Source organism: Amblyomma maculatum, chromosome 10, assembly GCF_055883805.1.
Source record: "Amblyomma maculatum isolate TAMU_Amacu chromosome 10, ASM5588380v1, whole genome shotgun sequence".
Taxonomy (NCBI): domain Eukaryota; kingdom Metazoa; phylum Arthropoda; class Arachnida; order Ixodida; family Ixodidae; genus Amblyomma; species Amblyomma maculatum.
In genome coordinates this window covers 10,268,180-10,289,919 of record NC_139353.1, presented here as the reverse complement: position 1 = coordinate 10,289,919, position 21,740 = coordinate 10,268,180, and the positions used below count along the sequence as shown (strand labels likewise).

General features: G+C 48.2%; 1 protein-coding gene across 6 annotated transcripts in view; it reads left to right on the top strand.

Annotated features, from left to right (window-relative positions):
* The window catches only part of LOC146175560 (zinc finger FYVE domain-containing protein 1-like), a 49,351-nt gene that overhangs the window by 23,488 nt on the left and 4,123 nt on the right, over window positions 1-21,740 (top strand). For all 6 annotated transcript variants that reach the window (XM_084581948.1, XM_084581946.1, XM_084581949.1 and 3 more), the window contains 5 exons: window positions 4,225-4,325; window positions 4,975-5,092; window positions 6,949-7,119; window positions 8,360-8,525; window positions 19,210-19,335. In XM_084581948.1, coding sequence (XP_084438074.1) covers window positions 4,225-4,325; window positions 4,975-5,092; window positions 6,949-7,119; window positions 8,360-8,525; window positions 19,210-19,335 — 682 coding nt within the window. The remainder of the gene's footprint in view (window positions 1-4,224; window positions 4,326-4,974; window positions 5,093-6,948; window positions 7,120-8,359; window positions 8,526-19,209; window positions 19,336-21,740) is intronic.

Sequence of the window (21,740 nt, the reverse complement as noted above, 5' to 3'; positions counted from 1 at the left end):
AGCACCCTCAAGGTGATCTGCACATGTACAGTGATGCCGCAAGAAGTGGATTGCTTTGGGCTATAACTCTTCAATTAGACTATTTTAGCCAGAGGCATGCTTTCATCATGGCCATGCCGCTGCTACTCATGAGCAGACGAATGCACACACCGCGCAAGCAAACAAAAAAAAGACCACTGCATAGACCTGCATTGGAGAAACTCAAAAGTATGTCCGTTGGCTGCTCTTTAGTAGCTCCAAGAGTTTCATGACTCAGCACTTTTGAGTGTAATGACTGGACACTAAACATGGCCATAACTGACTTATGACAAGTGACTATGACTCAACTACAGTGGAACCCCGTTCATACGTTTTTCACCGGTCGAGAAAAAAAAAGTAACAGCCGGGAAAACGCAACAGTGAGGAAGGCTCCGAAAAGGAACGAGAACGGTGCAGCTTTCACTTCAAACAATTTATTTCCGCAAAGTGGCGTTAGGACTTTAAAAAATCAAGAATAGTGGACTGCCATATTTTTCGCTCGCTAGAAAACACCAGGCGCTTATCAATAGCCTGGAAAGCCGCATTGCTGTCCGCGTCGCTTTGAGGTGCGACATACCTACGGAGGAGGTCCAGAGCCGCAACCGCTTCTCCAAAGCTCGGATCTGACAAATCCTCGGAATCGTGCGGCTCGAGCTCGTCATCACAATCTACGGCTTCACTCGCGACCGAGCTCGCAACAATATCACCGATACACTGGCACTCCGATGTCACGACGGTAGCATCCACTGCGACATAGTCGTCGTATGTGAGTCCCGTGGCACCCAGCGCATCCATCGCCTCAGTGAGCTCTTGATCGCCAGAGGCTGCTTCTGACTCCCCAGCGTCTGTGCCAGGAAATTCCCCTTTGCCGTCTGTGCGAAAGCCACACTGCTCGAAGCAGTGCTGTGCAGTTGATGCAGCCACTGCAGCCCACGCTGAAGCGACATAGTGCATAGCGTCAAGCACCGAAATGGTCGTAGGCTGCTGCCCACGATCAATACGCGCAAGACAGCGCTTCACAACACACTTCCGGTAGGAATGCTTCAGGTTCTTTATGACGCCCGGCTGCAGATAGCTTGTAGTGTTCGGTGGGAAGAGCACAAGCTTGACGTTCCGAAGAAACTGCGGGTCTCTTGGGCGGGCAGCACAATTGTCTAGAAAAAGGAGAACACTCCTGCACTGGGATCCCATCTTGTTGTCGAAGTAGCGAAGAAATTCTTCGAACAACGAACACGTCATCCACGCACGACTGTTACTTCTGTAGTGACATGGCAGCAGGCGAGTGTTCTTCAAGCACCGCGGGTTCCAATATTTGCCGATTACCCATGGCTTTAACTTATCGGAACCATCCATGTTGCAGCAAAGGAGCACCGTCAATCGCTCTTTGCTGTTTTTGCCTCCGTGACACGCTTCTCCTTTCAGGCTTAGGGACTTCGATGGCTGCACCCAAAAAAAAAGGCCCGTTTCATCGGCGTTGTAGATGTAATTGAGGCGCATAGCCCTCAATTAGTATAGCAGATAGTGTGGCCTTCCAATCGTCGACTGTTGCCAAGTTCATACTTGCTGATTTACCGCTTACTGCCTTGTACGCGATGCCGTGCCTCTTCCGGAAACGGTCGATCCAGCCATTCGACACCGCAAAGTCCGTGACGCCCAGTCTGTCGGCGATGTCCACTGCCTTCTCGCGCAAAATGCTGCCAACAAAGTTGACGCCGGCAGCGCGAGCTTGCTTGAACCAGGTCAGAAGAGCCTCGTCGAGGTTTCCATACTTGGCCCCACGAGCCTACTTAGTTTTCGGGCCGAAAAGCGCTGCATTGCCTTCAATCTCGGCATGCTTTGAGACGATGCTGTTAAGCGTTGGTGGCAGACCAAGGTCTTTGGCAATATCAGTTCTTTTCTGCGCTGGCTGCCTGTCGACAGCGTTGAGTGCGTCCAGCTTTTCCTGGAGGGAAAGCGCCTTCCGCTTGCGCGACGCCATCGAAGAACGTCAGATCACGATCGTCGGATACAAAGGACAAGGGTTAGTTCGACTGGTTCACGACCGGCTTTGTCGTGGACTGGTTCGACAGATGGATGGATGGATGAAGCTGAACCCTTTGAATCGGGCGGTGGCGGTGCACGCCACCTAGCCGACGTTCACGAGGCAGATGGCCATCTAGTGGCGGCCTCTCCAACTCGCGTGCGGCTTCTTGAAGTTAGTTCCATAGCCAAGCCTAGCCAAGACTCTTCAAAAGTCAAAATGGTGGTCGGCGCGCGTTGCCTCAGGCGGGTTCGCGGTGACCAGTGCGACGTATCATGTGGGAACATTTTCACAGCTAGAACGTAACAACGAGGATCCCAATACATTGCATCCTACGGGAGCAATGCCGGGACCGGATGAAAGCGACTTAACAGCCGGGAAAACGCAGCAGTGAGGAACGTAACGACGGGGTTCTACTGTATAATGACTCTCATGACATGGCCTATATATACCACTTGTCATTAAATACCCATTCATGACTGCCAGTATCATCTTAATGTGATGTCATATGACACATTACATTTTGCTTCCATATTTCGCTTCCACTTTTTGCTTCCATGTTTTGTGGACACGTTTTTGCAAACATAGCCAAGTAAGGGTTTCGTCTTAATAATGTTCTGTTTCCTTAGGTAACGATGGTCACAAATACCCTGAGATGAAACTTACAGGAAGTGAGCGAAACACCCGCCTCCGAATGCACTCCCTTTTACTTGCTGCTATTTCATTTTGTATGCAGCTGTCGATCACATTAAATAGCCTTTATGGCAATGGAAGGTGCCACCTACCGTAAAAACCCACATACAATATGAGATAGTTTTTCCCGATTTTATCATATCAGATTTGCTCCTCATACTATGTGTGGATTCGAACAAATTTCAGCCTAAATTCGCAGTTCTGCCCTTGTTAATCAATGCTAACAACAACCGGCGTCCAGCGAGAGAAGGTGTTATCTAGTGGTGGAGACTGACTGTTTCGTTGGTTCTGGTTTCACCACACTGACCCAGAGATCCTCGCGGTGCATATGTGACCAGAAAGAGGCCAATCGCACATTGCACGATGTAGGGATGGCGAAAGAATATTGCGGCATGTTTTATAGGTCACTCACGGATCTCCTTCGGCCGAATCGCGGATTCTTGAGAAGTAATCGCAAGGAGCACATTGGTTGCGCTTTCAAGAAATGCAAGATACTGAATGTATTTAGAAGTACAAAAAAAAAAGTTTCTACAGAAAGATGTCTCTAGCTAGGGACTCTCGGCAAGCGATACACCTGATGACTGTGATCGCAAAAACCCCGAACCTGAGAACATTTCCTGGGCGCACACTCCTGCGCATGATGATAGATGTGAACAAGTACCAGCGCAGCGCATGATGGCCGGCAGCTCCTGTGTTGCCGTCCTGCGTCCAAGCTGGAAGCGGACTACTGGTTTTAGAACAGCCGCAGGACCACGTGGCTTTTGGGATTGCCAGAGCGAATGTGAGCTGCCCTTGTCAAGGCGAATGAAATTCTCTGATAAAGTGTCTATGCGAAAAGGGGAGCAAATCAGCACTGGCACGTGGAGGCTCGTGGCTCTATTCGGCGCCTGGTGCGGGGTGGTGTTGGACGCGAAAATGCAGAACACTTATGTCTGCACTCCTGCAACCGTGAAATGTTACGCAAATAAATAGTTTTGCTGATCTTTCCTCACTCGCATTATACATGAATGAAAAGGGTTTTTTTTTCCCCGTTTTTGCTGTTCCGAAGTTACACCTCATATTATACGCGGGCTTTACGGTAATTTGTGTTAGGACCTAAGGTGCACTTTTGTGCGCCTTAGGTCCTAATGACATATAAATTATGACAGGGCATCTTGAGAACAATACGTGTAAGCATACTCATTATGAGGGCATTTTTATGCCAGCTGCTTGTATAGTACAAAATGTTTCTTTTCCTTTTAGTTACATTGGTGAAATCTTACAGCTGTGTGTGGAAATGTGTGGTACGGCAAAACTGCCCAAGTGGTCTTGTGTCATTGTGTGTGTCTCAGGATATTTTGTTTACTGTTGTCATAAAATTGCAGCCTTCTTTTTCACAGTTCTTGCTGCATCGGGAAGCTGCGAAATCTTATTGACAATAGCATTTGGCATATCTTTTTGCACGTGCAAGGATAGGGAGGAGTGACTGCGCCTTTGTTTGCACTTTCATGCAGGACTGCTACGAAAAGTCGGGTCGCGAGGTTGTGCTCACACCACAGACTGCTGCCAAGAGCGAGTCTGCTATGATGGCTTGGGCTAAGTTTGCCTGGTCAGGGTAAGGAGCGCCCTCAGCTGATGTAGGAGGCACCGGAGTGGTCATCACATGATAGCACGAACCAACAGTCGCTTAAACGCTTGCTTCGTGTGCCTGGATGTTTGTGTCATCCGGAGCACCCAAGAGAGAGTCTCACTCACAAACGCTAAAGTGAAGAGCAAAGCAGGCCTGCATTGCTTTGCTTATTCAGCAGTTGGATGCAGCAGTCATATTAAACTGAGATGCCACACTTCGGAAGTTTGTAACAGTTTGGCGAGAACGATCAGCAAATGGGTACAACAGATCTAAACTGAAAGGCTCAGTGATAGTTTTTCGTTCTAGACTGACAATTTCACCCTTCATTTTTGTGCCATTGGAATGCACATATCATCAGATAAATTACTTAGTCTTTTATTGGTAGTGATTGAGCAGCTAGGGAAGAAAAATTTTCTGCGTTGATTCAAAATACTAAACATATTATTAATGTCTGTCTACTTGTAACTCAACAGTTATGCACCCACATAATGCAGCTCAAACGTTATTCTTTGGGCGCAGAGCATCTAGAGTAGTTTCATGTTGGAATAAATTTGCATTAGTTTTCCTGTCTTGAGTTGCACGTGGTGCCAGGGCATTTCTGGTTTGTCATTATGCTTGGTTTTCGTGTGACCAGGTATGTGCTCGAGTGTCCCAGCTGTGGAGTCATCTACCAGAGCCGGCAGTACTGGTTTGGCAACAGGAACCCAGATGAGACGGTGACCAGGGTGGAGATAGTGCACGTCTGGCCTGGTGTAAGTCAGCATTGCTACATTGACTGCCGTTCTTCATTCCTTGCCTTCATTTACTCTCACTGGTTTCTTGTTGCTTGCAGTCATGCTCACTCCTATCAGAATTGCGATGATCTAAGCTTCTGCACTTCTAATAATTAAAAAAGAAATGAGTTTGTTTATATCCTCGCAACCCACCAACAGTCTGTTGTTGGGACTATTGCGTGAAACAGTAAATTTCAGAACGTGATGGCAGAATTGGCACGCCGAATACCTACCATAAAAGCCCACATATACACTAAAGGTTCATTAATTTTACCCCCATTAATTGGCAAATCAGAACAGTTCAAACTGTCCATGCAGTCCCGGCCACTACCCAAGGCTATAGCATCGAATGCACGCTAATTTTGACTGAACGTTTCTCGCACCAGTCAGTTTGAGCGGGCTCCAAAAGAGTAGCAGTGTCCTGGTCTACCCAGCACAGCAAATGCTCATCAAAGTAGCCCTGCTCAAACCGTAACTGCTCTTTTGTCATGCCCGCATACTTTCGATGCATGCGCTGTGGCAGGCATGACGAAAGATGGATGGCCTCATCTCTGAGAATAGGTTAAGGAGTTCACTTTTCTCAGCTTCACGGCAGCTCATGGTGCCAGTGTTGGTCGGCCACGCGTCAGCTAGCCAGCCATGGCCAGCCCTTTTCACCATTTCGAAGGCTGATTGAGGGCAGCGCACATTTCTGTTTCTTCCATTCGCATATTTGGTTCTTCAATTCCCCCAGAAATAGGCTAAGGTGCCATTCTGTCCTTGTGCAATGATGTCTCTTCGCACACCTTAGGTTGCAAGACCTTAACCATGGAAACGGGAATTGAATGTTAGTGCTTCGCACTGCGGGCACATGCATTCGTTCACAGCGAGCATGACCTGCGCATCGTAAAGTGGCATGGACATAACAAAAGCATGACTGGCTGAGAAATTCTAACTGGAGGGCCGTAGTGGTTACAGCTTAGTACGATCCGCTTCAACGGGGCACCACTGTGGTTGTGGTGACCGCCGTGAGCGAGCTGCATGCTTTCCGGATGTGCACACGCCTACCGCGTCAGCACCAGTCAGCACACCTGCACTGGCGGTCGGGCCCACTGTATCGGATTGCGGGTGCGCATGGGCGGCGCGCAGAAGCCAACAACAATAGCGGGTCGCGCTATGCTGTAACTCCCTATTATCGACACATAAACGAAACATGGCGAGCAGCTAAGTCCATAATTTGTAAAACTGATTTTTCACAGAAAACTGATCTTTTTTTCAAGTTCACGGATTTTTCAGACTGTTAGACTATTTGAACCATTTCCCAGGTCCCACCGAGTCCGAAAAAACTGTCGGCGACTGTATCAAGGTGCTTCTGCACCAACTTTAAATTGAACACTGCCGAATGCAGCGGGCGTTTGTAGATTGACGACCGCTGAACATGCTTGCTGCTATCACTGCTGCCGATTCGCTTAGTTCTTTTGCGGACGAAAGCCGGCCCAATAAAGAGTTAATTCAAGTGCAACACCAGCGGCTTCATTTTCCTACTGGCTTGTCACCACTGGGTGACAATATTTTCTCAAACCAAACTATACCTGTACATTATTTTTGAAAGAACTATCATCCTTTATATAAAGACTGCACTTGCCACTTCCATATAATTGTGAGGTTGATGATCCTTTCTCCTGTAAAAAGAAAGAAAAGGAAGCAGCATAACGGGAATGTGCCAATATTTCAGTGCACATTGAAGAACCATCTTTAGTTTTTTTCTTGCGTATGTGGAGATTTTGTAGTTTCTCTGACAGAGTATGCAGTAATGTGTTTACATAATACTCATTTCAAGCCAATTCCTCTTGCAGGATAAGTCGTTTGCGCAGGAGCCCAGCAACACTGCCCAGAAAGTGTTAGATGGGCTGCAGGTCATCACAGAGACTGTCTCAACATACAGTGCTCGACCTACGCGCACTATCTCCGACTGGATGAATGACCAGATTGCACCTCCCTACTGGGTCCCCAACTACAAGATCCAGGTCAGAACTTCGTCCAGCCATGGATATTTTAAAAACCTCTGGAAGGAATTTTTTCTTTTTGTCTACTGATTGTGTGCACCATGTGTTGACACTCTGTGACCAGAGTTCAACCTCATGTCATTAAATTCATATACTACCGTTATCAAAATTGTACAGATACAGTTGTTAGTGCAAGTGTTAGTGCAACTGAGTACCGTGCTTTTTGGGCACGGAGTTAATTTCCAGAGAGTGCAATGCTAAATGCTGCCACGAGCCACACAGTGCCAGGAATTTTAGGTGTGTTGCTCTGTGGAGGGCTTATTTCTTTCTAATGGTGCAAGAGGTCTGAGAGAGTCAGCTGTGAAGTTTTGAGATTGACTTCTTCCTTGTTGTTTCCCTTTCTTTGCTTCCTCCTTTCTTTCGTATACTTGTTTTCAGATCCTGCAGAGTGTTGCAAGACTCGAAATAGTTAAATTCTTTTGATTTTGTGTGAGATCAGCCCACCTCTACTACTCTGAAGACATAAAGCTACGCAGGAGACAGGACACAGAAACGATGGAGACAGGACAAGCGTAGACTAACAACTGGTTTATTGAACAAAACATCCTTCCTTCAAGAGCATAACGCATGCCGCAAAACTGTAGTACCCTATCTTATGTTTCATTCAACAAATCGGTTGTTAGTCTACGCTCATCCTGACTGCATCTTTTCTGTGTCCTGTCTCCTGCGTAGTTTTGTCTTCACAATGCCTTACCAACTAGCCTCTAGTACTGCTAGTTTTTTGACTGATATAATTATTGACACACATTAGAATGGGGCCAGACTGCCACCTAAACAGCCCCATTTTTAGGCACCAAGCAGGGCCTTCTCCCTCACTGCATGCGGCGTACTGTTTAATATTCATCCATCATATAGCATAGTAACATAGTGGAAGTATTTAATGCATGGACCCGCCTTGATGGTCAAGTGGCATTTAGCTACTGATCCAAGGTCATAGGACCAAATCCCGGCTGCCGCGGTTGCATTTTCGTAGCAGTGAAACTCGGGAATGCCCATATGCTATGCGACGTCAGCTCTTGTGATTTGCACAGGTGGTTTAAATTGATGCGAAGCCTTCCACTATGGCACCTTTTGCAGCCCATGTGTCACTTCCAGGTGTGAAGGTCCGAAAATTAGTTTGTTTGTTTCATGCATATATAACAGTCTGGAATCTGTTATCTCATAAACGCTGTAAAACTAAAAGTGTGTCCAAAAACTGCAGGCATGCCACAAGTGTGGGAAAAGCTTTCCCCCGCAAGAGAAGAAACACCACTGCCGTGCGTGTGGCAATGGCTTCTGCGAAGACTGCTCGTCTAAGACTCGGCCCGTGCCTGAGCGTGGCTGGGGGCCAGAGCCTGTGCGCGTGTGCGACGACTGCTTTGAACAGGGTGAGTTTCAGCAGGAACTGCATGTGGACTGCTGCAGCATGTAGTAAGGCAAGTGTCTGCCACAGGTGTCGCTATAATACAGGTGCCCTCGAAAGTTTCAAGAACACGAGTGTTACAAGACAAATTATTTCTTTGCAATATAAGCGTGCAGCCACAACCTAAATAGTGTGGTAAGCTTTTCTCTCTACAACCTATGTAGTCACAACCCTGATTGTCTTGGAGGGCCCCAAGCAACAAAGAAATTCGGGTGTTTTTTGTTCTTTTGATCTTCCAAAAACTTTTGCAGGCACCTGTACTAGTTGTACATTATCATCACCTGTGCAGGTGCACAAAGCTTATATTTGTGTGCAAAGCTGCAGGCAGCAAACATTTTCCCTCTGCAGTGACCTCGAATTGTAAGGCTGTATTGCGACTGTATTTATCACTATATTAACCTTAAAACACCATTCATATTATTTTTCATTCTTTTTCAAAGCCTCGCAATTCTCTATGTCCCTTGCCTCAAGTAACATGTAACCTGGCTTTGTTGTAGCCTGGTACACTGAAACATTTCAGTATTGCTCTAAATAATGTGAAATTCCAACATTGCTGCTGCCTGGCTTTCTGTGCACTTTGTACTATCAAGCCACATATCAGTCATACTGCCTGTACCTCCGCATTCATGTAGTTTCTCGTTGCGCTTGTTTTGTCTTTTTCATGAGTTCCATCTCGTGGTCTTTGCTACCATTTCTCCAGGGACCATACTACCGCCGATAACCATGGACACAGATATTGAATGTTATTGCTTCGCGTGACATGTGCATTTGTTCGTGGCATGAGCATGACCTGCGCGTCACAATATGTCGTGAAATGGCATGGACATGACGAAAGCACGAGTGGCCATGATATTCCAACTGAAGGGCCATAGTGGTTGCAGCTTAACACGATCCGCTTCTGCGGGGCACCACTGCACATGCGGTGACCGCCTTGAGTGAGTTGCTTGCTTCCTGGTGGCGTGCAAGCCTACCACATCGGCACCAGTCAGTGCACCCGCACTGGCGACGGGGCCTGCTGTATCTGATCACGCTGGTGCATGCGCATGGGCGGCGCTGTGGAAGCTGATCGCAGTAGCAGATTGCGCTATGCTATAACTCCCTATTATCGAAATACAAAACCTAGGGAGCGGCGAATTTCGTGATTTGTAAAGCTGATTTTTCGCAGAAAAGAGAATTTTTTTTTTTTTTTTGTCGTGTTCACGGGTTTTTTAGACTGTTCCTTTGGCATGACCGACAAAAAGCCACTAGGCAATGTGTGCAACAGATTCATCGCGCTTATGCCTGGTTGTATAGGAAACAATGTGCAATTTTTTAGACAGGATATGTGCTGTTCTTTATGCAGTACAAGCCTCAGTTCTTTTTGGTATATAACATTTTATAAAGTGATTTTTGTTTGTTTGTTTTCTTGCTTGCTTGTTTGTTTGTTTGTTTGTTTTGTAATAGGGCGTTTATTGACGCTCAGATGGAGAGCTGTGAGGACAGGACCTTGCAACGGCGAGCCCAGCGTACTTCTTCTTCGTCTTCGTCGCACAACGCACAGGTGCATGTCGATGGCGATGACTATCAAAGTACATTTTCCCCCCGGGTAAAAAAAGGAGCCATCCTGGCGACTTATGGTGCGGAAAGCACAGCGGGGTCATAGAATGGCTTCAATCGGTTCACGTGAACTGTTTCACGACCACGGCGACGCAAGTCCGCAGAGGGCGTGACGGGCTCAACTACGTAGTTGACTGCAGATGTTTGCTGGAGGACCCTATATGGCCCGTGGTAGCGAGCAAGAAACTTCTTTGAAAGGCCAGGGGTTGTGGAGGGCACCCAGAGCCACACCAGTGTGTCCGGGAGATATGACGAAGCTTCGCCGGTATCACGGAGGTATTTTTGTTGCCACTGATTTTCTGTTGTGAGAGAGCGGGCGAGCTGACGGCATTCTTCTGCGTACGTGACGGCATCGGATAGCGGGGAAGATTCGGAAACGTCAGGGCGGTAGGGAAAAAGTGTGTCCATAGTACAGGGTGGCTCGCGCCCGTAAAGGAGAAAGAATGGAGAGAATCCAGTAGTGGCCTGTGTCGCGGTGTTATATGCGTAAGTAACAAACGGTAGAACTTGGTCCCAATTGGAATGGTCGGTGTTCACGTACATAGCCAGCATGTCACCGAGAGTGCGGTTAAAACGTTCTGTCAGTCCATTCGTCTGAGGGTGGTACGAGGTAGCGGTGCGGTGTATGATGCGGCATTCTTTCAGGAGAGCCTCAAGAGCGTCTGATAAGAAAACGCGTCCGCGGTCACTGAGCAGTTCGCGAGGGGCACCATGGCGAAGAACCAGGTTTTTCAGAATAAAGGCAGCCACGTCGCGTGCGGAAGCAGAGGGCAATGATGATGTCTCAGTGTAGCGGGTTAGATGATCCACTGCCACGATAATCCAGCGGTTGCCAGCTGAAGTTGTAGGAAGGGGACCGTATAGATCTATGCCGACACGATCAAACGGACGGGCAGGACAGGGCAACGGCTGCAACGAAGCAGAGGACTTGAGAGGAGTTTTTCGGCGTTGGCAAGACTGGCAGGAGCAAACAAAATGGCGGACAAAATGGCGGACAAAGCGGTACATTCCACGCCAGAAGAAGCGTAGACGCAAGCGCGTGTAGGTTTTCAACACTCCGCCGTGGGCGCACTGGGGATCAGTATGGAAAGCAGCGACGGGGGATGACTAAAAGCCACTTCCTTCCGTCGTGAAGATAATTGCGGCGATAGAGCAGCCCGTCACGAATTGAAAAATGGTGAGCTTGGCGGGCAAGCGCCCGAGACAGACGACCTGGAGAGTGACTTGAAAGAAAGTCCAGAAGTGTAGATATCCACGGGTCGCGCCGCTGTTCCGTGGCCATGTCAATAGTGGCAAGCGAAGACAAATCGTAGGCGCAGATCTCATCAGGCAACGAAGAGGGAGGCAGCGGTGAGCGCGAAAGAGCGTCCGCGTCAGTATGCTTGAGGCCTGAGCGATATATGACACGAATGTCATACTCTTGGAGGCGAAGAGCCCAGCGAGCAAGGCGGCCGGACGGGTCCTTGAGGGACGCCAGCCAGCACAGAGCGTGATGATCAGTGACCACATAAAATGGTCGGCCATAGACATACGGACGGAATTTGCCGATGGCCCAAATAATGGCCAAGCATTCTCTTTCCGTAACAGAATAATTGGACTCTGCCTTGGTCAAGGTGCGACTTGCGTACGCCACCACATAGTCTCGGATACCAGGTTTGCGTTGGGTGAGAACGGCGCCTATCCCAATACCGCTAGCGTCAGTGTGAATCTCAGTTGGCGCATTCGGGTCGAAGTGGCGGAGGATGGGAGGCGAAACTAAAAGACGGCGTAAAGTGTTGAAGGCGTCATTACAAGCAGGTGTCCATGCGCAGAGGTCGGAGCTGCCGGAGAGGAGCTGGATGAGAGGAGCAATAATAGAGGCGAAATTTAAGATGAAGCGGCGAAAGTAGGAGCATAGGCCAATGAAACTTCGTAGCTGCTTCAGTGATTTTGGGCGTGGGAATTCGGCAACTGCACGAAGTTTGGTGGGATCGGGAAGAATGCCATCCTTAGAAACGACATGACCTAGAATTGTTAGTCGGCAAGCAGCAAAGCGGCACTTCTTCAGATTCAGTTGGAGGCCGGCGGTAGCGAGACAAGTGAGAACGTCCTTCAGTCGGAGCAGGTGGGATTGAAAATCGGTAGAAAAGACTACGATATCATCGAGATAGCAAAGACAGGTTCGCCACTTGAATCCACGAAGCACAGTGTCCATGAGGCGTTCAAATGTGGCCGGGGCGTTGCAAAGCCCAAAGGGCATGACGTTGAATTCATATAATCCATCTGGTGTGATGAAGGCAGTTTTAGAGCGGTCAGCGTCAGCCATTGGCACCTGCCAGTAGCCAGATCGTAAATCCAACGAGGAGAAAAACTCGGCGCCCTGCAAGCAGTCTAGTGCGTCATCGATGCGTGGCAGAGGATAGACGTCCTTGCGCGTGATCTTGTTGAGCCGGCGGTAGTCGACACAAAACCGGAAGGAGCCATCTTTCTTAGGTACCAACACAACTGGAGACGCCCAGGGACTGTGGGATGGCCGAATGACACCCCGACGGAGCATGTCGTCCACATGATCAGCAATTACTTGGCGCTCCGAAGCCGACACGCGATAGGGGCGCTGGCGCAAAGGTGCAGTTTTACCGGTGTCGATGGTGTGCTCTACGACAGACGTGCGGCCCAAGTCAGTTTGAGGAAAGTCGAATGAAGAAGCGAAGTTCTGCAAGAGGGCGACAAGTTGATCACGTTGCGCAAGTGGAAGATCAGCATCAATAGCATGTTGGAAAACGTCGGAGGGCGTCGAAGCGGTCGCAACATCGCAAGAGCACAGACTAACGTCGAAGGAGGGGGTTGAGTCAGCAAGAGTGGTGATATGACTGGGATCAAGCTCTTCAAGACGTCCAATGCATTCGCCACGGAGCAGGACTGCTGGGCAAGAAAATGGGTTCGAGGCGTAGAGTGCACTCTTGCCGTCTTGAATTTCGAAAACAGCGAACGGAAAAAGGAGGCAGGGATGACGGGAGGTGGCTTCGGAAGGTGTAAAAATCGCAGTCAAAGGAGTTACCCACTCACAAGACAGTGGTATGAGGGCAGCAGAGAATGGAGGAATGTCGGTGTCATGGGCGACGAGAAGTTTTGCAGTGCGGGGAGGGGTATCACAGAAGGGGGCATCACAGAGGGGGGCGAAGGCAATTTGTGCACGAGCGCAGTCAATAACGGCTTGATGAGTCGATAGAAAATCGTATCCGAGGATGATATCATGCGAGCAGTTCGGCAGAACAATAAACTCGATGGGGTACAAGACGTCTTGAATGAGCACACGGGCTGTGCAAGATGCGGAGGGGTGAATGTGCTGTGATGAGGCGGTGCGGAGCGAAAAGTCGGAAATCGGAGTGGTCACTTTGCGAATTCGACGGCAGAGCGCTTCACTGATGACGGAGACGGCTGCACCGGTATCGACGAGAGCGAGAACTGTGGCGCCTTCTACAGAAACTTTGATAACATTAGCGGGACGGCATGGAGGACTTGAGGAATTCGAAACAAGCGCAGTTCTTGCCCCCGGAACTGCGACTGTTAGTTTCCCTCAACGGTGCTGGTAGAACGTCGCAGCATTGGAGAAAGCGATCGGCGCCGAGGAGAATGTGATCGACGAGTGGTATAGGTTTGGCGATCTTGTGGGACAAATTGAGAACCGGGCGGAATCATTTGCGAGCGTGAGTCGGTATCGTACGGGTAAAATCGAATGTCAGGCTGTGAAGGTTGGAGGCGCTGGCGACAAAGGTGCGCAACATGGCCCGGCCGACCGCAGGCATAGCAAATCGGAAGGTTGTCCGTAGTACGCCAAGGTTTCATAGGATGTGGGCGGAACCTTGAGGGTGGGGCTTGAAACGAAGGCTCAGCATGCGGCGGTGAACGGTAGGCAGGGACCTGCACATAGGAGCCAGACGTGGGCGAAGGTGGTGGCCTAGCCGTTACTTGGGCATACGTGAGAGGTGCCGTCACAGGCGGCACCACGGGGTTGGACGGCAAGGCATCAGCGACGTGTTCTTGCACGACACGGCGTATAGCAGGGGCCAAAGATGGAGCCAGTTCAGGAACGAGGCGGCCCGAGTCTTGAAAATGGGGAAGGAGTGAGATTTGACGTGCGACCTCTTCACGAATAAAATCTTTGATCTTTTGATTCAGCGGGCTCCCTTCAGAAGTTGGCGAACCACCCAGGGCTAATGCGGATACGCCTTCGTCGCACACACTGGAGCGGCGCCTAGAAGCGCGCCGCTTGCGGAGCTCGTCGTAGCTCTGGCAAAGCTTCACGAGTTCACTAACGCTGGTGGGATCTTTCGCTACCAGCATCTGGAAGGCATCCTCAGAAATGCCCTCGAGGATGTAGCGGATTTTGTTTGCTTCCGGCATGGCCGGGTCGATTCGTTTGCAGAGATCAACGACGTCTTCTATGTAGCTGGTAAAGGTCTCATCAGCGCGCTGAACACGATCGTGTAAACGTTGTTTGGCACGAAGCTTACGCACTGCCGGGCGGCCGAACACTTCCGCGAAATTCTTTTTAAATGTCGACCAAGATGACAGGTCAGCCTCATGGTTGCGAAACCAGAGGTTCGCCACGTCCGTCAGATAGAATATGACGTTACTGAGCTTGTATGAGTCATCCCACTTGTTGTAGGTGCTTACTCTTTCATAGGATGACAGCCAGTCGTCGACATCTTGATCGGCCGTGCCGCTGAACAGGCAAGGGTCACGCTGGCGCACGACGCCAGCACACATGATCGTGGGTGGAACGGCCGGCAGCGTCGAAGTGTCTTGCATGGCGGTCGTAGAGGGTAGTGTACGGCTTCGCAGTTCCAGTTTGGGTGGGATCGTTTCCGGCACCTCCGCCAATTGTAATAGGGCGTTTATTGACGCTCAGATGGAGAGCTGTGAGGACAGGACCTTGCAACGGCGAGCCCAGCGTACTTCTTCTTCGTCTTCGTCTTCGTCGCACAACGCACAGGTGCATGTCGATGGCGATGACTATCACAGTACAGTTTGTTTGTTTGTTTGTTTGTACACGTTCCTACAGTACCTTTCTTGGCATTAGTGCAGGTGGAAGGTATAAAACATGGCACGTAGTGGTAATCTCTTGCAGTACACAAAAGGCGTCCTACACAAAATATAAAATTGAGTGCAATGTGATATAAATGTCAATGATCATATCCAAACTCTTTTGTCTGCATGCACTAAAAATTTGATAATTTCTATGAAATGTTCCTTGAACAAATATCAAACTGTGCTATTTCTTTAACTGTCTTCACTAAGTTTGGATAACTAGGCACTGTTATGGTGGATGCCCCTAAACAGAGACCCTATGGATGCCTATAGTCAAAAGAATTATTCAAGCTGTAATTTTAGGTTTGGTTTGGTTTGTGAGTTTTAACGTCCCAAAGCGACTCAGGCTATGAGAGACTCCGTAGTGAAGTGCTCCGGATATTTCAATCACCCGGGGTTCTTCAACGTGCACTGACATCGCACAGCACACGGGCGCCTTGCTTTCTACCTCCATCGAAAAGCGGCCACCGCGGCCAGGATTTAATTCCGAATCCTTGGGCTTGTACAATAGTTGAGTGCCCTAACCACTGTACCATCACAGAAGGGCTCTAATGTTAGGATTATGCAACACAGATCACTTTCACTCCACTGCATTTCAGGAATCTTATGTACTGCTTCCACCCGATGGAAGAGAGTAGAGAGAGAGAAAAAAAAAATGGTTTTTGGAAAGAGGTTGTGTAAAATGTCTGTTCTTCGATGTGCTTGAAATTTTCATTTGTTCAGATGGGCATTTTATTTTTTTTTTTAATTTATGCATTCAATTGCTCTTATGTCTGTTGCCATGCTCTCGAAATTTTTGCAGTATGTTGTATTGAGAGGCTCGGTTCTAGTTCTCATTTATTGGATTGTCTTCTTGCATGCCTTTGTGTGTGCATACTTATTTGATGGCTTCCTCTGGTCACCTCTTTCTTTCCTATAAATACGTGTTCTCAGGGGAGATATGATCATTCTGGGTCATTTTGCATTACATCAGCTTGGGTCTTGGCTCGCCATATTTAGCGGTGTTGGCCAACAGCATAGAAACACTTGGGCTTGCCCCCGTTAAGCTTGTCTGAGTTTCAGACCGTGCGTTAAGCTGCAGTTATAACGAGGGAAGAAATGCAGCAATTGTGCAGAAATAATTTGTAATACAGCAATATTTATTTTATGTAAGAACACTGATATTTGCAGCAAATTTGTACCGTATTTACTCGCATAATGATCGCACTTTTTTTTTTTTAAATACTGACGCAAATTTCGGGGTGCGATCATTACGCGGGGTAAATTTTCTACAAAAAATTTTTGAGCACCGAAAACGCAAACAAGTTGCAGGTCAGACGTCTTAGAACATATATCTCGATTACAACCAAAAATAAAAGCTGAGTAAGGCTTACCTTCGCAATAAACACGCACGTTAAGCATCACATGGAGTGCACATTGCCCATTTATTTTTTTTCGTCAGTACTCTAATCAAAGTCTGAATCCTCGCCATCCTCGCTTTCACTGCTGCACGACTCATCGGAAACGGCAGTGTCGTCGCTGGGAGCATCTTCACAATCCCACAGGAAGTCATCTTCCGTTCCATCCAAAGCGTTAGATATGCCTGTCCTCTTAAAACTCTTAGCCACTTCCTCATCGGGGATACTGCTCCACGCTTCTGTGATCCACGAGCACAGCATCTCCACGGATGGCCTTCTAATCTTTCCGCTCGGCGTCAAATCATGCTGGCCCATCGCCATCCACTCAGCATAAAGTCGTCGAACGTTGTCCTTGAACGGTTTGTTCAAAGACACGTCGAGAGGCTGCAGCAGCGAAGTCAGGCTGCCAGGAATGACTGCAATGTCCGTGCGCAGCTCTTTTAGCTTGGCACGCACGCTGTCCACAAGGTGACCCCTAAAACTGTCCAAAACCAGAAGCGAGGGAAGCGGAAATGCTCCTGGTCTTCTTCCCCAAACAGTCTTGATCCAGTCGACCTTCAGGTCTGCAGTCATCCACCCTTTCATCTGTGCACGTATATGGATTCCACGGGGAAAGTTTCCCTTTGGAATAGTCTTCCGTTTGAAGATCACGTATGGTGGCAGCTTCCGCCCATCGGCCGTCACAGCAAGCATGACTGTGCATCGCTATTTTTCTGCGCCAGACGTCTTCACGAGGACGCTCCGAGCACCCTTCTCGTTCACAGTTGTATTCCGGGGCATGTCGAACGTCAGTGGAGTTTGATCGGCGTTTCCAATTTGCGACATGAGCTAACCGAATTTTTCGCGAAGCCTAGTGACGAAGTGATGGAAGTCTATCACTTTGCTTTCATACGCGGCTGGGAGCCGCTGGCACAACGACGTCCGCCGCCTCAGGGAAAGTCCATTCTGTCGCATAAAGCGAGTCGTCCAACCGGAGCTAGCGCGGAAATCCTTTGCGGCGATTCCCAGCTTCCTGGCAGTTGTGCGCACCTGCGTCTGTATCATTTCTAATGACACTGCACAACCATCCATGCGCAGGTCCCTCACGTATTCTAGGACCGCCTCCTCAACACGAGGGAACTTGCCCGTTTTGGGTCCACGGAAAGCCCGCCGTGTCTTGTTCGTAGCCATCAGCTTCTCGCGCTGCTTCTTCCAATAGCGTATCCTCATTTCGTCCACGCTGAAATGCCTACCAGCAGCGCAGTTGCCATGCTCCAGTGCATAGTCGACAGCCTTGAGCTTGAACGCGGCGGTGTAACTGGCATACCGCCCCATGGTGAAATGGCGTAAACTCGCACAAAAACACAAAGCACGCTACGACGCTGCCGAATTGCAAAATGGCGAACGCCGCAAAGCATGGAATCATGGGAACTCCAACGTTACTAGACTAGGTTGGGAACTCGTCGGAATGCATTCGCTGCGGGATGACTGCAGATCAACCACCAGGCGGCTCCATGTTCGGGGTGCGATCATTATGCGGGGAACTTAAAAAATGGAATTTTGACCTCAAAATTCAGGGGTGCAATCATTACGCGAGTGCGATCATTATGCGAGTAAATACGGTATAGGGCTGGTGAACAGTTCCTGGAGGTACAGCATTAAATGTCTATATCATATGATGCAAAATTATGTGCACATGCCTTATACACCACGCGGAGCTGTCTGGATTGGATGGTTGGTAGAACACTTTATTGGCAGCAGGAGCCACATCATGCACAGTTACCATATTTACTCAAATGTAACGCAAGGGGCGACTTTGCATATTGCCCACGTAATGCAAGATAAGCTCTTGAAAAAATACCTTTAATAGATATTATGGCCCTTGCAGTCTCGTTAAAAATGCTCATTCATCATCGTCAGAGGCCAAGTTCTCGGAAACAGCCTTCCTTTTCTCTCTCATCCTCCCAGACCATGTCGCCCTCGGAAGCCTTTGTGGTCAGGCTCATATTTAAAAATCTTCCTGCCGCTGCACCTGCCACCCATGCACGTATGGTAGATTAACGTCTGGCCGTAGAGTTGCTGCAGAATTTCCAATTTCTTCTGCTATCAGAATAGCTTTTCTTTTGAAGCGAGGATCGTACTGTGTATGGCGTGTTGCCATCGTGCAAAATGCGATAACAACAGAAGTAACTGCACTAATCCACTCTGGAAGATGCGACAAGTGCGGGATAAAGGTGACAATGAGCCTGCGGGCAAAAAGTGCATTGTTTTGACTTAGGATAGACTGGGATTTGGCTGATTTCGCTTCCCCTGATACCCACATTGCCAACATAACATCCTGAGACCGAAACCGAGTGGTGACTGATTCAGTATGGCTGCACCCCATGCTGCTTTAGGCCAACCGAATCGTAGTATGCAATTTATAACACGAGGGTAGACTTAGAGCCAAAAACTTTAAAGAAACAAAACCAAGAATAAAACTTGTTACATTCGAGTAAATACGGTAATTCAAGTTTGAACTAGTGCAGAGACATGGAGTTAATGTTATAATGTGACAAAGTGCACTGTGGAAAAAGGTCCTGAAGTCAGTTCTGTTACTGAATGCAGTGTGCGATGAGACGGGCTCCCCACGTCCAGAAGAAGGAAGTGAGTCCGAAGTGACTGCTCGAAAAGTGGGGGAAGTCCTCCGCAACACATTGGGTGCTGTCGCTACGGCCATGGAGTACCCCATCGGTAAGTGTTATCCATGTGTGCCCCCCCCCCCCCCTCGTAACACTGCACTCTCAGCATAATTTGCACGCGCAGTCTCTGCTAGTTTTATTCTGCTACCCCTGATGGTACTGCACACTGCCATTTCTTTGAACACGTTTGAACCCCTTTGTTAAAGTGAACTGCCTGATAGTATTTTGGTTATAAGGGACTTCAGTGTTATTGGAATCATTAGGCAGAACAGCTTCGGAGGTATGCGTTCATCATGCGAATCGCTGGCTGTGGTGGTTGCTTTTTAATGTACTAACAAGCTTTGTTCCCATCTCATCACGAGTGGTATGTGCTAAAACAAAAGCTTTTACTGAAAGAAAGTGCTTATTATAGCGAACAGATGCCATTCTGCTCTTATACAAATTAGTGACTTCCATATGCCAGTGCTCGTAAGTGCAACCAGAGCAGTGAGCCATGATCAGGCCCTTATAAATTTATATTGTAAGGCTTTGGAGCACAAACACATCACAGCAGTAAACACTCTTAAAACCACTGTGATTGGACGTGCACCGAAGGAGCAAACAACGATCACTGTTTTCTTTTTATCACTAAATTTAAGCTTTCTTTTTTTCCTATTGATGCCGATTTTTTGTGTGTAGTCTACACATCACGAGCTTGTGGATAACTCTACAGTATGCCACATGATGTTCAAATTCGTTACTGGCAGGCTCGAATGCACAGGGCCGTCCACTGCTAGTGCAGATATGCGAGCAAGAGGTCTCTCTCTTCAAAGTGCCATTCTTTCATCCAAGCCAGCCACGCATTGAAGCGAAGCGGCAAGTATGCGAAGCACTGCCTCCAGATCGCTCTGTGCCTTCACCTCTGCTTCGACATGTGACTGCATTGGTCACAATGTTGCCCTGAAAAAAGCAAAGAGACCATCTGCTTTCATGTTCACACTAAGAGTGGACAACCCTGTACTACAGTACAAAAATTCAGTCATTTCAGCGCTACCTGATGTATTGGTATGCCATCAACAGTTCAGATCATCTGGCCCGACAAATAAGATGTGATTTGCTTTATGCAGATGTACTAGTGCAATGATATTCCTTTCATAAAAGCCTGTTGTTAGAAATTAAGTGTTCAGTGGTGTTTCGGACCGGCACTGCAGTTAACGTATAACACAATTAAACTTTATTCTACACTTGGATGCACTGGAAAGACGGTCATGTCTTTCTATCTTTAACAGTGTCTTTATTTTTATCTTCTTCGGGAGTGCTACAGCCACAAGTAGAGTGCACAGCGGCCCAGATATAGAGTAACATAACCGACGAGAGGGGACACGCAGGTCATTTTATGACCGAGCTCGATGTTCATTGCCTCCGCCAGATGGCGATGTGTATACTTGGCCTTTGAGGTTTGGCAGCCAGCGTGGCTACCTCAAAGGCTACTGTAGACAGGTGCACTTCACCAGTCTTGGCAGGTTCACAGAGAGCAAAAGTTGGCCGCTGGGGCTTGTTGGGGCGTCCCCTCTTTTCAGACAAAATAAAATAGCAACTTGCAACTAGAGATGAAAGAGAAACTGAAGAGCGGTGTGATGGCTTGCCATTGATAGCGGTGCGGAAGTTCGTCGAGGGTTAACAATTTTGCGCTCCATAACCTGACGCCCTATAGCGGACACAGCAAGGGAATAAGAGAATGATTACAACAGATGGATGAATCACCCATGCGAATTTTTAAACGAAGTAATGCATGTGTAGATGCTCTCTCGCACAAATATGTCTCCGCTCCTTTCGCAAGTTTAGCACATGCTGCTGGTGCCGAGCGACCACGCTTCGGATCAATGACCTTCAGTTGACAAACCCAGTAGAGAGATAATACAAGCTTTTAGAAATGTGCTAGAGATGGTGCCACCAGCACAACCGCTCTAGCTTTGTGTTGCAGCTCACATTTTTTAGCACAAGGGTAAATCAATGACACTAAAAGGTTAATATAGTATCTCTACTATTTGTCTTGCGACAAAATTTTGGCTGTAGGCGAGGAAGTTGAGTGAAATTCGCTTCATTATACTGGGCATGCTCACCAGTAAAACTTTGACATGCAAAACTAGTAGCAATGATATTTTTAATCACCTAATTAGAAGGGTAATCAGTCGCTCATTAGCTGCATTATGCTTGTACTAGGCATATTCGTAAATACATCACGTGACATTAGCATATAGGCTGGTCAGGATAAAAAGGTGGCTTTTGTAGAATTGTAGGGTCACCAGAGGTGGGTGTAAGAAAGCTGCCCAGACACATTAAATAGTAAGCCACTCATCTAAAGTCTGTTTGATCAACCTTACATTGGATACCACATGCCGATTAGCAGATCAAAGCAGACTCTCTCGGAGGTGTCATATTATTCTTTCATGTACAGTGCTGTGGTCATTTATACTG